The sequence below is a fragment of the Pararge aegeria genome, chromosome 8 (assembly GCF_905163445.1).
Source record: "Pararge aegeria chromosome 8, ilParAegt1.1, whole genome shotgun sequence".
In the NCBI taxonomy this organism is placed as follows: domain Eukaryota; kingdom Metazoa; phylum Arthropoda; class Insecta; order Lepidoptera; family Nymphalidae; genus Pararge; species Pararge aegeria.
This window is the reverse complement of record NC_053187.1, coordinates 10301674-10314297: the sequence shown is the minus strand read 5'-3', so window position 1 is coordinate 10314297 and position 12624 is coordinate 10301674. Positions and strand designations below refer to the sequence as shown.

Here is a 12624-nt window from a genome sequence, read left to right as displayed (position 1 = left end):
GTTGCGTTTTCCTAATTCCTTCTTTTAAAAATCCAAAAATTAAATCAAACCAAAGTTTTCCAGTCATATAAGATCAGACGTCAATGTTTCAGAGATACGGTAATAAGGTTATAGATAATTAACTATACATATTTGTGAATTTCAAGCCATTTATATTAATATTATTTTTTAGCACTTGTGGCGAAGGTATAAAGTTAAATTTATTGAAGTCTACAGTGAAAACACTAACCAGTAAAGCTGTAAGTATTAATATTATAAATTATTTGTTTTATTATTTATATATACAATGTGTAACCGAATTAAGAAATAAAGTTGAAAGATTCATGAGTATATTTCATAAGAAAAATATTAAATACGCATAGACTAGCTTATTACTATAATAAAATCACAGAAACTGTACGAATACATTTAATAGATACAGCGTAGGATATTGGGCAACCCTATTGATGATAAAAGACCGACGCACGTACAGTACCTGCGCTACGCGACGCGTACTTAATAAAGTGACAGGAGTCATGGTTTTAATTTTACATGTGATAAAAGGCCTGTATCTGATTTCTTACAGTAAAAACTATGGCGGTGGTTTCTTCAAAATCTATTAGGTTTTCCGTTTCACATATAAGTCTCAGAGACAGTACATAATGTTCCACTAAAGCCTGTGAAGTATTATTTCGGTTTTCATCTACACTTTGTAATTGACGCTAAATTATGGCTTTTTTTGCTAAGGTTGTGCAAGAAAAAAAACCTGCTAGAGTTAGAAAGCCTAGAGGAAAGCAACCTGATCCCGAACCAGTTATATTAACCTTGAGTTCAGATGAGGAAGACTCGAATAGTTCTATGGTCAGTAATCAGGTAAGGATACATTTATATAAACAGAAATTTTTTTTAGATACCATTATTTTTTATTGCAGTTTAAGGCAATTCTGTGGTACACTAGTCTCTGAAAAGAAACTAAATTGGTAGGTCTAAAATCAAGAGCTTTTCTACAGGAATCACTGTGAAAAGAATTAGCCCTAATTTTAATGCTCCATTGTTTACTATTTATTTATTTATTCAGAAGACTATGTTTAGGATTCCATTCGTCAAAGTCCGGTCCAAGAATAGATTTCCATAGAATCTACACCAGTTTAAGTTTATTAAAAAAAACTGACTGCACTCTCGCTTTCGCAGAGAAACATATCACATGATATTTGCATAGTGGTAGTTTAGGTGACCATAAGAAAGGCAGGTTTTATTTTAACTTTATTCACTTACATATTTATAACTATGGTGAAGCAAAAATATTTTTCATGAATAACCTTTTTTCACTTTAAATATTTTTCATAGTTCGTTTTTGAACACCTAACATTACAACATTTTTTTTTAGCACGAACAATCAATAAATATAAAGGAACCTTCACTCAGTGAAATTGAAAGTGGGACCCCGGATAGTGGCATCGGAATGGACCATATGGACGGTAAGTGGTACTTGTACAATAAGTAAGCAATCCAATCTGAAATTGCAGCGTGGCATTTGTCAGTTACAAACAATTGCCACAGCTCCACTTGCTATTATTCGCCTCGTCAATTCAATCAATTATATTATTTCAACTGGTCAGGTTGGAAAACTTACTTGTATTACAATCATTGTAGTTTTTACTGATTTTGTCACTTTGCAGAGTTCTATAGTATACAAGGAATATTAATCTTCATTTGCTAAACTCTGCGAAAAGCAGGAGAATCTGTATGGTGTAATTTATAATTTTTATACTCCGCACCAAACTTTGCTTTTGTTAACAATTGTTTGTTGTAAAGTCAACATATCGTGAGGATGTCGGTGTCACAGCGAAACTAGCGTAGGGATTACATTACCGAAGATCTATTTGTGTAGAGTTTAAAGATTGAAAAAAATTATAAACTACATCATACATATTCTCCTGCTTTTCGCAGAGTAAAAATTAAGTCTAATATTTATTGTATCCCTACATTGTTTTTTCGTAATGTATCAGTAACTTCCAACCGCATGGGCAGGCACCGAACACCGCGTATATTGTATTTTAAGATCATAAATAGCCTATAATAGTCCTCTGCTGGTCTAAAGTCCGTACCGTCCCGTCCCTCCCTCTACAGAAGTTTTCCTATAATCACAGTAGATGGTAGTAGTAGCACAACTGACGCTGCTGCCCGTTCTCCGTTATATGCCCTTAGTCGCCTCGTAAGACACTCGGCATTATTTATTTATTATCATTAAATTTAAATTAAAAAAATAACAAAAGTTTGTCAGTTTAATTATTATGTTACATTAATTTTACGTTCGAGGCTTTGGACTAAAAACACTTAATGACTCTTTCAGCTCTGCAGTCCAATGTTCCAGAATTTTCCTCTTTTTCTTTTTAAAATATATTTTAGGTACGACAATGGACACATCGCCAAAGTAAGCGTTGATTGTGTTATGGGTACTTAGACGACTGATGAATATTTGAATGAAAAATATACATAAATACTTATAAAATATATATACAAACACCCAGACACTGAAGAACATTCATGTTCATCACACAAACATTTTCCAATTGTGGGAATCGAATCCACGGCCTTGGACCCAGAAAGCAGGGTCGCTGCGCACTGAGCCAATTCGCCGTCGAATCCAAGGTCTTGTTTCGCTTCAAAGTTGCTTCATTTCGCTATCAGAGCAGATTGACTCAACCGCGACCCGGACCCGTTGGACCCGCTTTTTTAACATTTATCTGAGGCTTGGAAACTTCTTTACACGGAAATTGTAAACGAAAGGAATGATCCAGAAGGGTTTCGATTTATTGCTATTCTCCTGAATCAATTAGTAAGGTTTTTAGGTATTTATTTACCTACAACTTTATGAACTTAATCCTGAAAATCTAAGTCAAGTTAGTGATGTTCGATAACTCACCTTGCCTCAGCCTATTTCTGTTACACTACCACCTACCTACAGTTCGTTGTCACACCGCAATTACTATGAACTTTAAATTCATTATTAATAAGATTCTTTGTGAAATTGAGCAAATGTGAGCGAGTGCTCCTGGTACTTCCACTGCCCGCTTCATTATTGAGCATAAATTTAAAATATGGCAGTATTGATCACGTGACTCGATTTTAACATTGCCTCTAGTGATGCGCTATTGCTGAACTATATTAGGAATACACTATTGAACGAAGTAACTTAGAATAATAATTTCGTTTTATGTCCTCCTACCTGAAAAAGCTATTTAAATAACATTATTTAGGTAGAGCTCCCATGCCCTTTTTCACTAAATCTAGGAATCGCCTAAATCGAATTCTTTATAATTTAGGCAATATCTATAACAAAATCGTTTCACCAACTCTTAGGTGATATGTTGATAACTATTGGTCAAAGGTGTATGAGCCGCATCACTACCACCGAGCCGCATCATGTTATCGTCTTTTATGATGTGTTCGATGCATTTTCTACACGAGACCACGCTTATTCGGTACAAAATTTGAATTTAAAAAAAACTAAAGAATAAATAACTATCGTTGTGACTACTAACAAACTGATAATTTAAAATAACTATTATTTTTCTGTTCTGCACGAATCATCAATGTGGACGATCACTTAATTTATTTCATTTTTAGTCTGTGGTAGCAATGTTTACACATTTTTTTTTTAAATAAAAAGCTAAGAATGCGACACCAAAATTTAATCGTGGATAAATTGAATAAGGATTGTACACTTGTATATTTTTTTAAAGTTGTTTATAAACTATAAGCCATTTGTGCATGTTTTTACGTGTTTCATCATTGGTGAAACACATAATAACGTCGATTTTATAGATCAATTCCATCGGGATTGACTGTAGATGTGAAACAATCACAAGCTAGTTGAAATGTATACTTAGCCAACCAGGTCGTTGAAACAGTATTGCGCGTATTCGTAGTGTTGTCTTCCATAATCGCCACGATATCGATTTTTTGACAAACAATCGGCTGCTCTATGACCATATCGTCACATCCCTAAGTGTCATGGACGAGTCGGGACTCATGGTGGTTATTTAGTGAATTGTTATTTCTTGTTATGCGATATTGTAGAAAATAAAATGTCGATGAACGTACGACGTAAAGGTATTTATCTCACCATTTATAAACGCTATATATATGACAATTATTCGTTTACGTTCTCTTGGTATCGATCAATTTTTAACATTTGTGTTTTATTATTGGATGAACGTGTTATATACATAGAATAACCCACATTAGTTAAAATAAAACTCAGTAATGTTTCTCGTATTGACTTAAAGGACCTGCATGAAATTACACCGGTTGCGCGTTGGCAAACATAGAATTGCGCACTACCCAAATTCTCTGTTAAAAACTATACTTATATACATTAAGATGAAGTAATTCTAGCTATTTTTTTTAAATTTCATGGCAAATATCTAATCATTTGATAGTCAATATTTACGAGGTTACTGTGTAACAGTCTGATTTATTTATGATTCTTAGTACAGAGTGGTTAGTAATATTGTGTTGTTATCAATGGTAAAGCATTTATTCCGGTCAATAACTTTCACCGCCACCCATTGATTGATTTGAATTTTTAGATGAAGTGCAAATTTATAAGTATTCATTACAACATGACTTTCTAAGTGTGCAACTCAGCTTTAATCCGCAGTAGTAGCCATAATCTTTCCAGCTGATTTATACCTTAAAATATATAATAACAAACTATATCTCCATTTTCAGTACATTAGGTTTCAAGTAGAAATATAACCCATAATTTGTTGTTGGTAGTCTTGGTTATCAAAATAACTTTCAATGCTAGACTTAACTAAGTTTTGTTTCTTTTCCATATTTTATTAATTGAGATGAACACTGTGCTCATTGGCAACCACAATGGAAAGAAAATTGGTACCTTATTAACATTAAAGTCTAGTCTAGTCTGTTTGAAAAACCGAGATGTTTCAGTTCCCTGTCGGGACAAAAGAACACAGAATACTGAAAGCAGAACTGTTGCAATTGATGTATTTTTACATTATATGTGTTATCATATATACATTCAATTATATGTATATTCAATTTTACTATCGATACTAAGACATAACGCCTGTCCCATGTTGTATATGATGAAACTTTTATGTATAATTTTTTGTTACGGCTGATAAAATTGCTGCATATAGATTATTGTTAATGAATTTAATGGTATATTATAGATGAAAGCAGAGAAGAGATTTCTCAGAATTTACAAGGTATTGAAGCTTTCCTCAACTGTCGAACAATAAGAATAGGTTCATACAGATACACACCAAAAGAAAAGGTAATGTACCAAATATGAGTCAGATTACATGTCATTTGTTATTTATCCACTAAATATGGTTATATCTTTTAGGTACACATATCAATAAGGGGCATAAAGATTGTGGCACCATCATTAAAAAATGAATCAAGGGAAGTTGCACTTCAAATACCATTGAAAGAAATTGTTAGAATATTAGTGCATTTTGGTAAAGGATTACCAGTTGTTTTCTTATATACTATGAATAAATGTGGTGTACATATAAGGAAAGCGTTAGATATGGTGGATGAATCAGGTAAGAGGACTTGGTCAAGTAAAATTAGCTGGTTGTCAGGATCTTGTTCACCTATATAACTGTTTGGTGGTCTTAAACTAAATAAAATTTAATAAAAAAATATTTTTTTCTTATATTTAAAAATGTGATACCTCTTTCAAAGATGCACTATTTGCTAGAGATAATTTATTAATGTTTTTATTAGGTTTTTACTATAATCCTATGTCAAAAGAAGACCCTTACAAAAGGATAACTTTGTTGCCTGAAGGAATGACAGATGAAGCTAAAATTGCCTTTAAAGCATTGTTTGGGAAAGTAATGGATGAACTGAGTAATAGAGAGGCTAATGAAATCCTTGTTAGGACTTGTCCTAAGGAGAGCAATAATGTCTCAAAATTGACCACCAGATCCATGACAGCTGCCATTGCTTCAGGAGCTAAAAGGTAAATTTGTTATTCACATATTTGGTATATAAATTGTATTGTATTGAGTATTTATCTGTTTGTTATTCGTCTAGTGATAACTATGGATTACAAGGACCTGGGTTCAAGTTAGGAATCTGTTAGACAGGAAAATGTTAGGTATTGAATTTCTGTCAACATTTTTTATTAAAAGTTAGTAAAATTGGACTTTTTGAACCCTGAGCCGTGCCGAGCCAGTCCCAGTTATTATAACTATCATTCGATAGTAATCATTATAGCCAATCATTGTCAACCTGGCCAATGCTTATTCATCAAAAATAGTATATCAATTTTATAACATTTTCATTTCTATTTCAGTTCTAATCCTGCTGAAATACGCCAGATTTTAATATATCCCCCAGGAAAGGGCGGGATTCCAATTAATACAGAAGATTACATGTGCCTAGCTCAAGACCAGTTCTTGAACGATGTTATTATAGATTTTTATTTAAAACATTTAGTTCACGATATTTTAACACACAGTCAGAGAGAAAAGACTCATATTTTTAGCACATTTTTTTATAAAAGGTTAACAACTAAACCCAGCAAAGTGAATAGAAGTTCAAATCCTCATGAATGGGATAGTAATTTAACACCAGCTCAAAAAAGACATGCAAGAGTGAAAACTTGGACAAAGAATGTTAATATATTTGAGAAAGACTTTATTGTAGTTCCTATTAATGAAAATTGTCACTGGTTTGTAGCAATTATATGTTATCCCAGCTTGGAGGGATGTAGAAGTATGATTGACAACAGGACAGTTATCCCACAACAAATTAAAAAGAGAGGTTAGTCTTTTTTTATTTTAGTTATTCTTCTAAGCAGCATATTAGCAATCGTGGACATACATGATTGTTTTGTGATTGACAATGATTATTTTGTGTCTTAAAGTTAACTCTGACTTCATATTTGCAGAGCGCAGGTCGTCAATGCAGATAGGCAGCACAACAATCACCCCATTAACAAAACAGGAGCAATTGACATTGAATTGTGATTCAGACAATCTAAGTGAAAGGGATGAAGCTGAAGCTGAGGTAAATTGTTATTATCTAACTGGTAAGATAACAACATAAGTATGTCAGACTGGTCAGTCTGACATACTTATGTTTTATATGACAAGTTTTAACAAAATTAAGTACCTACAATAACAATGTGCACTTAAGTCATTCCCAGTAAAGTATATAATAAGAAAGGTTTTGTAGGTAATTAGTACTTAACTTTAGTTGAGTACTATTTTATCTAATTAACTGTTATTGTTGTGATAGTTGTTTTACCATGAAAAAGACTTTTCATATTATGGGTTAGTGCAACATAGCCTGTGACATTCACAAGTAATGTGGCTTTCTATTAGTAAAAGAATTTTCAATATAGGTCCAGAGATTACTACCTACAACCTCACAAACTTTGCTTCTTTTTATATTAGTATTGATAAAAAAATGTATTGGTATAGCAGTCCTCATGATATCTTAGGCAAGTAGCTATGGTTATTAGGAAAAATAGGTCAGGTGCAAACTACTTGGGGAATGTATATCTCTAATAATCATCACCAATCCCTTACCAGCCCACTTTCGAGAACGGATTAGGCCATAGTCCACCAAACCTAAGTGCGGCTTGGTGGAATTCTCGCGCCTTTGAGCACATTATGATAAATCTCATATATGCAGGTTTTTCCTTACAATGTTTTAGTAATGATATTTAATTACTTAAAACTCGCATACCGGTGCATGATGGGATTTGAGCTCGGCTCCCCAAAAGTGAAGCCAAAGTCTTTATCACTAAGCTATTGCCGCTTCTATCTCTCTAAAAATATTCTATCTTCTATCCCTTATAATATTAAAATAATTCATTTCTGTAGTGCTAGGTCCAAATTTATACTGACTTTTATAAAGAACATACTTTACACATTTCAATTCAGTTCACAAGCTGTAGCTGTATCTCAATCTGTTTTTATATAATTTAAGATAATATTGTTTTTAGGAAAGTGATTTAGATATGCAATGTGACACGGATGACGAGGAACAAGAAAAACCTCCACCTGAAAAGAAGCCTGAGGTGGCGGTTGTTAGAAAAAATGAACCAATTAAACAGTAAGTTAAACAACTTTGTGTTTACAGACAGCACAAATTATATAAGAATAGAAATTCCTGGTATTATCAGCAAATTATTTGATACCTTTTTATACTTGTTTCAGACCTTGTATACTAATATTTGACTCATTAGCTGGTGCTTCCCGATCTAGAGTTGTGGCAACATTACGTGACTACTTGACATGTGAATATCAGACGAAGGTAAAGTAGACATGCAAAACTATCTAAATTGAACTTCCATATTTATTTTTCATTATATTAAATTTTTTTTTTTACAGATCTCCAAAAGCAAAATATTCAACAAAGACAACATCAAAGGGTGCTGCCCAAAAGTGCCTCAACAAAATAATTTCACTGATTGTGGATTATATCTTTTACAATATGTAGAACAGTTTTTTAAGGTATTGATTACTTCATAATTAGTTAGAAAACTGTTATAGCTGTATATTGATAAAATATTGTGTGAAATTATATTTTTAGGACCCAGTAATGGATTATTCATTGCCTATAAAGCAATTGTCAAATTGGTTTGATGAAATAGTTGTAACAAGAAAACGAGAAGAAATATCGAATTTGCTGAAAACTTTAATGCACAAATTTAATCCAGACTCGCATTTAGCTTTGCCTGACATCACATTCCCAACCTTAAATGGTAATTATAATAATTTGTTTATTTATTTCGAATACTTTATTGCATAAATAGGTACATAATTTTACTACGTTCATTTAAAGCAGTTTTATTTTGATATTGCTACTACTGTTGGATCCAACCATAGAAAAGGATCCAACCCATATTGAGTTAGTTTTGAGACATTTGGGGCTAAACAAACAAACAAATTTGGGTGATAAAACACTGCATAACTAATGCAAAGTTATTTCATATTTATTTCTAAGTCCCAAATCTACCTTGATGTGGGTTGGATTTTATTATATGGCTACTCTAGTCTAGTCGACAAGTTGAAAATGGTACAAAATAGAGATACTGCTCTTAAAATTACGTGCGATAGCTCATTGGATCCGGAATGACGTCTAGAAAAATGTGCTAAAAGCGTGTATTTCTTAAATATTAATAGTTTATGAAATATTGGCAAAAAACGAAATGCCATTTTTTTTCATCTTTAATTGTTTATAACTTTTGCAATTTTTTATGTGTAATACACGCTTTTAGCACATTTTTCTAGACGTCATTCCGGATCCAATGAGCTATCGCACGTAATTTTAAGAGCAGTATCTCTATTTTGTACCATTTTCAACTTGTCGACTAGACTACTCATTTTCTCATCTTACGTCATAGACATAGGACGAGAAAATGTTATACCAATATCTCATGGCGCGCATGTTATCCCTACTGGCAATAATCTTATTTGTGTCTATTCCTTAAAGATCGGGCGTTTTCCCGTTGCCGGGAAAGCAAAAATGTATGGCTCGCTTTTTTACTTACCGGCGCCGGCGCCGGCTCGGCATTGAGTCCTGCCGGCGTCGTCGCCGTCGCCGGGGTAGCAAGCTTCCCACCGGTGCCGGACCGGCAAAATTGCATGTGCATTGCATATTTATATGAATTGTAGCCGTGTGAGTGTGTAACTGCGCGGGGCGGGTAGGACGGCGCGGAGCGTAGGGACTCGTATTTAGATTTTGGTTCGCTATTCGGGTCAGTACTGTACCACTCACCAGGCGTAAACCGACATCGACACCGGCGCAGTGGAAAAACGAAACCCCGGCGCTGGTGCCGGTGAACGGCCCTGCCGGTGCCGTGCTGGTGCCGGGCTGGCTAATGGAAAAACGTCCATCCATGCCTCACACTCATAGTGGCAATGCACTTCAAGACATCATTATTATTGACCGACTGCCGTCTGGAGACGGCCGACTGGCGCAGTTGGCAGCGACCCTGCTTTCTGAGTGCAAGGCAGTGGGTTCGATTCCCACAACTGGAAAATATTTATGTGATGAACATGAATGTTTTGCAGTGTCTGGGTGTTTATCTGTATATTATAAGTATTGCTGTATATTATTTATAGAAATATTCATCAGACATCTTAGTACCTATAACACAAGCTACGCTTACTTTGGGGCTAGATGGCGATGTGTGTAGTGTCGTAGTATATATATATATATATTATTCTATGTAAATTCTTAAACTTTTCTGCTACATCTTGCTTAATTTTACTAAAAAAGAACTCTTTCTTTTATAAGTTGTTTTCTTTAATAAAGAAAACAACCTGTAGAAGAAAAAGTTATTAAAAATAAGATATACTATGCTATCCTATTTTATTTCAGGTAATTTAATTGAAACAGAAGAACAGGATGATGGCTCAGATGGTGACAAGGGCACTTCAAGTTTAAACAAAGTCCAAAAATGTGAAGGCAAAAATGAAGGACCAACCATTACATTTGTGAAACAAACTTCTACTGGTGAAATATTAGTGAAACGAAATTTTGTTGACTCCGCTGATACTATTCACCTTAGAAAATCAATAAGAGTTTCTAGCGACAATGAAAATAGGTCATTGGTGCAAATAAAACCAGAAATGATAAAGAACAGTGAAAACCAAATTATTTATAAACTGCACCCTAGTGATTTGGTTAAAGACATTCAAAACACTTTAATAGTAAATAAGAGTAAAACTTTAAGTGACAAAAAGTATGGTGTACATAATCAAAATGTATCCAGTGTGAACTGTGTTCGACAAAATGTTAGTGAAAATGACAGTAATTCCTTTCTCAAAGGAAGAAGGATAAATAAACTAGAAGATGTGGTGACGGAATCAAATAAAAAGTTTAAAAGAAATGAATGTTGAAACTGTTGCCTGTCCATTTATCCAATAAATTATTATAACTTAATAAACTGTATAGTTGTTTTGAGGAATTGTAAATATTAGGTAATGCTATTTACATGTATTTAATACTGTATCTTGTTTTATAAGGATAATGTAAAGATTTTAAAAATAATGTACTATATAGCTTCCATAAATACAAAATGATAGTAAGTTAATAACTATGTGATTTTCTTGTTTTATTACTAGACATTTTCTATTTTAGGTATAAGATCCTAGACAAATAAAATTAAATCGAAGTATTCAATTTATTTTTACGTGGTACCCTCAGCTTGACCTATCCTAATATAAACTATAAAAATTCTTAATTAATGATTGTTACTGAGGCCATCAATAAGACTTCGTGGCGGTTCAACCAGTCGCACCTTAGTAGAGTAAAATATAGCCTAGCCAAAGAGGACTACAAATAAATAATGGAGCTACTATAGCGTCAGGGCTGGCTTGCTGATGGCTGAACTCATAGAAAAGTTGTAATGTGTATTCTGTGCCCTAGCCCTAGATTCGTAGAAGAACCAGAGTAACCGACATAGCTCAACGTGTCGCGAAGCTGAAGTGGCAATGGGCCGGGCACATAGTTCGGAGAAAGGATGGACGTTGGGGTCCCAAGGTGCTGGAATGGCAGCCCCGAACTGGTAAGCGCAGCGTTGGTCGGCCCCCAACGAGGTGGAGAGACGACATTAAGCGCGTCGCAGGTAGCCGCTGGATCCAAGCGGCTCAGAACCGTGGAACTTGGAACTCCCTACAAAAGACCTATGCCCAGCAGTGGTCTGTCGGTTGATGTGATGATGATGATGATGCTGTGCCCTTATGACGAAGCTATGAAATGCCTAGTGGGTGCAAAACGCTCTATGCTTTGTCTAATAATTTAAGATGTTAGAATGGTAATTTTGGCAGCACACAGGAAGGGTGAGGTATTGTATAATTTTAATGAGGCTCTATTATAGATAATTTTTTATCCACGTTTCTGATACGTGCCGCTAAGATGTGGAACGCCCTCCCGGTAACTGTGTTTCCTGCCACGTATAATTTAAGTACCTTCAAGGCTAGAGTGAATAGGCTTTTTCTAGGCAAGCGTGCTCCAACCTAGACCTCATCATTGCTTTCTAACGGGCATGATTGTCGTCAAACGCTGGCCTATCGTTAATAAAAAAAAAAAAAAACCAGTCCTATCTATGAATTTTAGATGCTACAAGACTGGCAATATTCATTTAATGTCTTAATTTAAAGCTGAAATAGTTGTCATATACTTCATATAACTTACGTCTATGACAAACTGTAGTGTTAATTGCAAACAGCTTTAATTTTTACAAGGGATCATTATTATATTGTGATATAATAAATTATATCACAATATGTAATATAATTTTGGTGATTGATATTGGATTTATTTTATGTTTAAAACGATTTTGATAGTCTGTAGTTGTTAGTTATGAGTTTCATTCACTAAGTGGGCGGTAATATTTTAAATTAAAACTACATTATCTGTAGGTATTTTACATAGATTTAATATGTTACTATTTTACCGGAAATTAATGCAAAACTTTACGTGCCAAATTATCATCCTAATAAAGCATAGTCAATTCTGTTCGCACGTTCTAGTGCCATTTACATCAAGCGCGGGAGTGTTTCTAGAATATTCCGTAAAATGCTCTACTTCTGTTTATACACTTAAATAATATAATACAGTTGGGAATTAATAAATGCT

The 12624-nt window shown here is 34.0% G+C and overlaps 1 protein-coding gene across 4 annotated transcripts in view; it reads left to right on the top strand.

Annotated features, from left to right (window-relative positions):
- Positions 1-11166, top strand: part of LOC120625639 — a 30155-nt gene extending 18989 nt beyond the window's left edge. For all 4 annotated transcript variants that reach the window (XM_039892729.1, XM_039892728.1, XM_039892726.1 and 1 more), the window contains 13 exons: positions 173-239; positions 727-852; positions 1367-1457; positions 5184-5287; positions 5360-5561; positions 5746-5983; positions 6320-6789; positions 6917-7035; positions 7979-8088; positions 8193-8289; positions 8367-8489; positions 8569-8740; positions 10363-11166. In XM_039892729.1, coding sequence (XP_039748663.1) covers positions 173-239; positions 727-852; positions 1367-1457; positions 5184-5287; positions 5360-5561; positions 5746-5983; positions 6320-6789; positions 6917-7035; positions 7979-8088; positions 8193-8289; positions 8367-8489; positions 8569-8740; positions 10363-10883 — 2440 coding nt within the window. In that variant the 3' untranslated portion in view covers positions 10884-11166. The remainder of the gene's footprint in view (positions 1-172; positions 240-726; positions 853-1366; positions 1458-5183; positions 5288-5359; positions 5562-5745; positions 5984-6319; positions 6790-6916; positions 7036-7978; positions 8089-8192; positions 8290-8366; positions 8490-8568; positions 8741-10362) is intronic.
- Positions 11167-12624: the final 1458 nt, after the last annotated feature.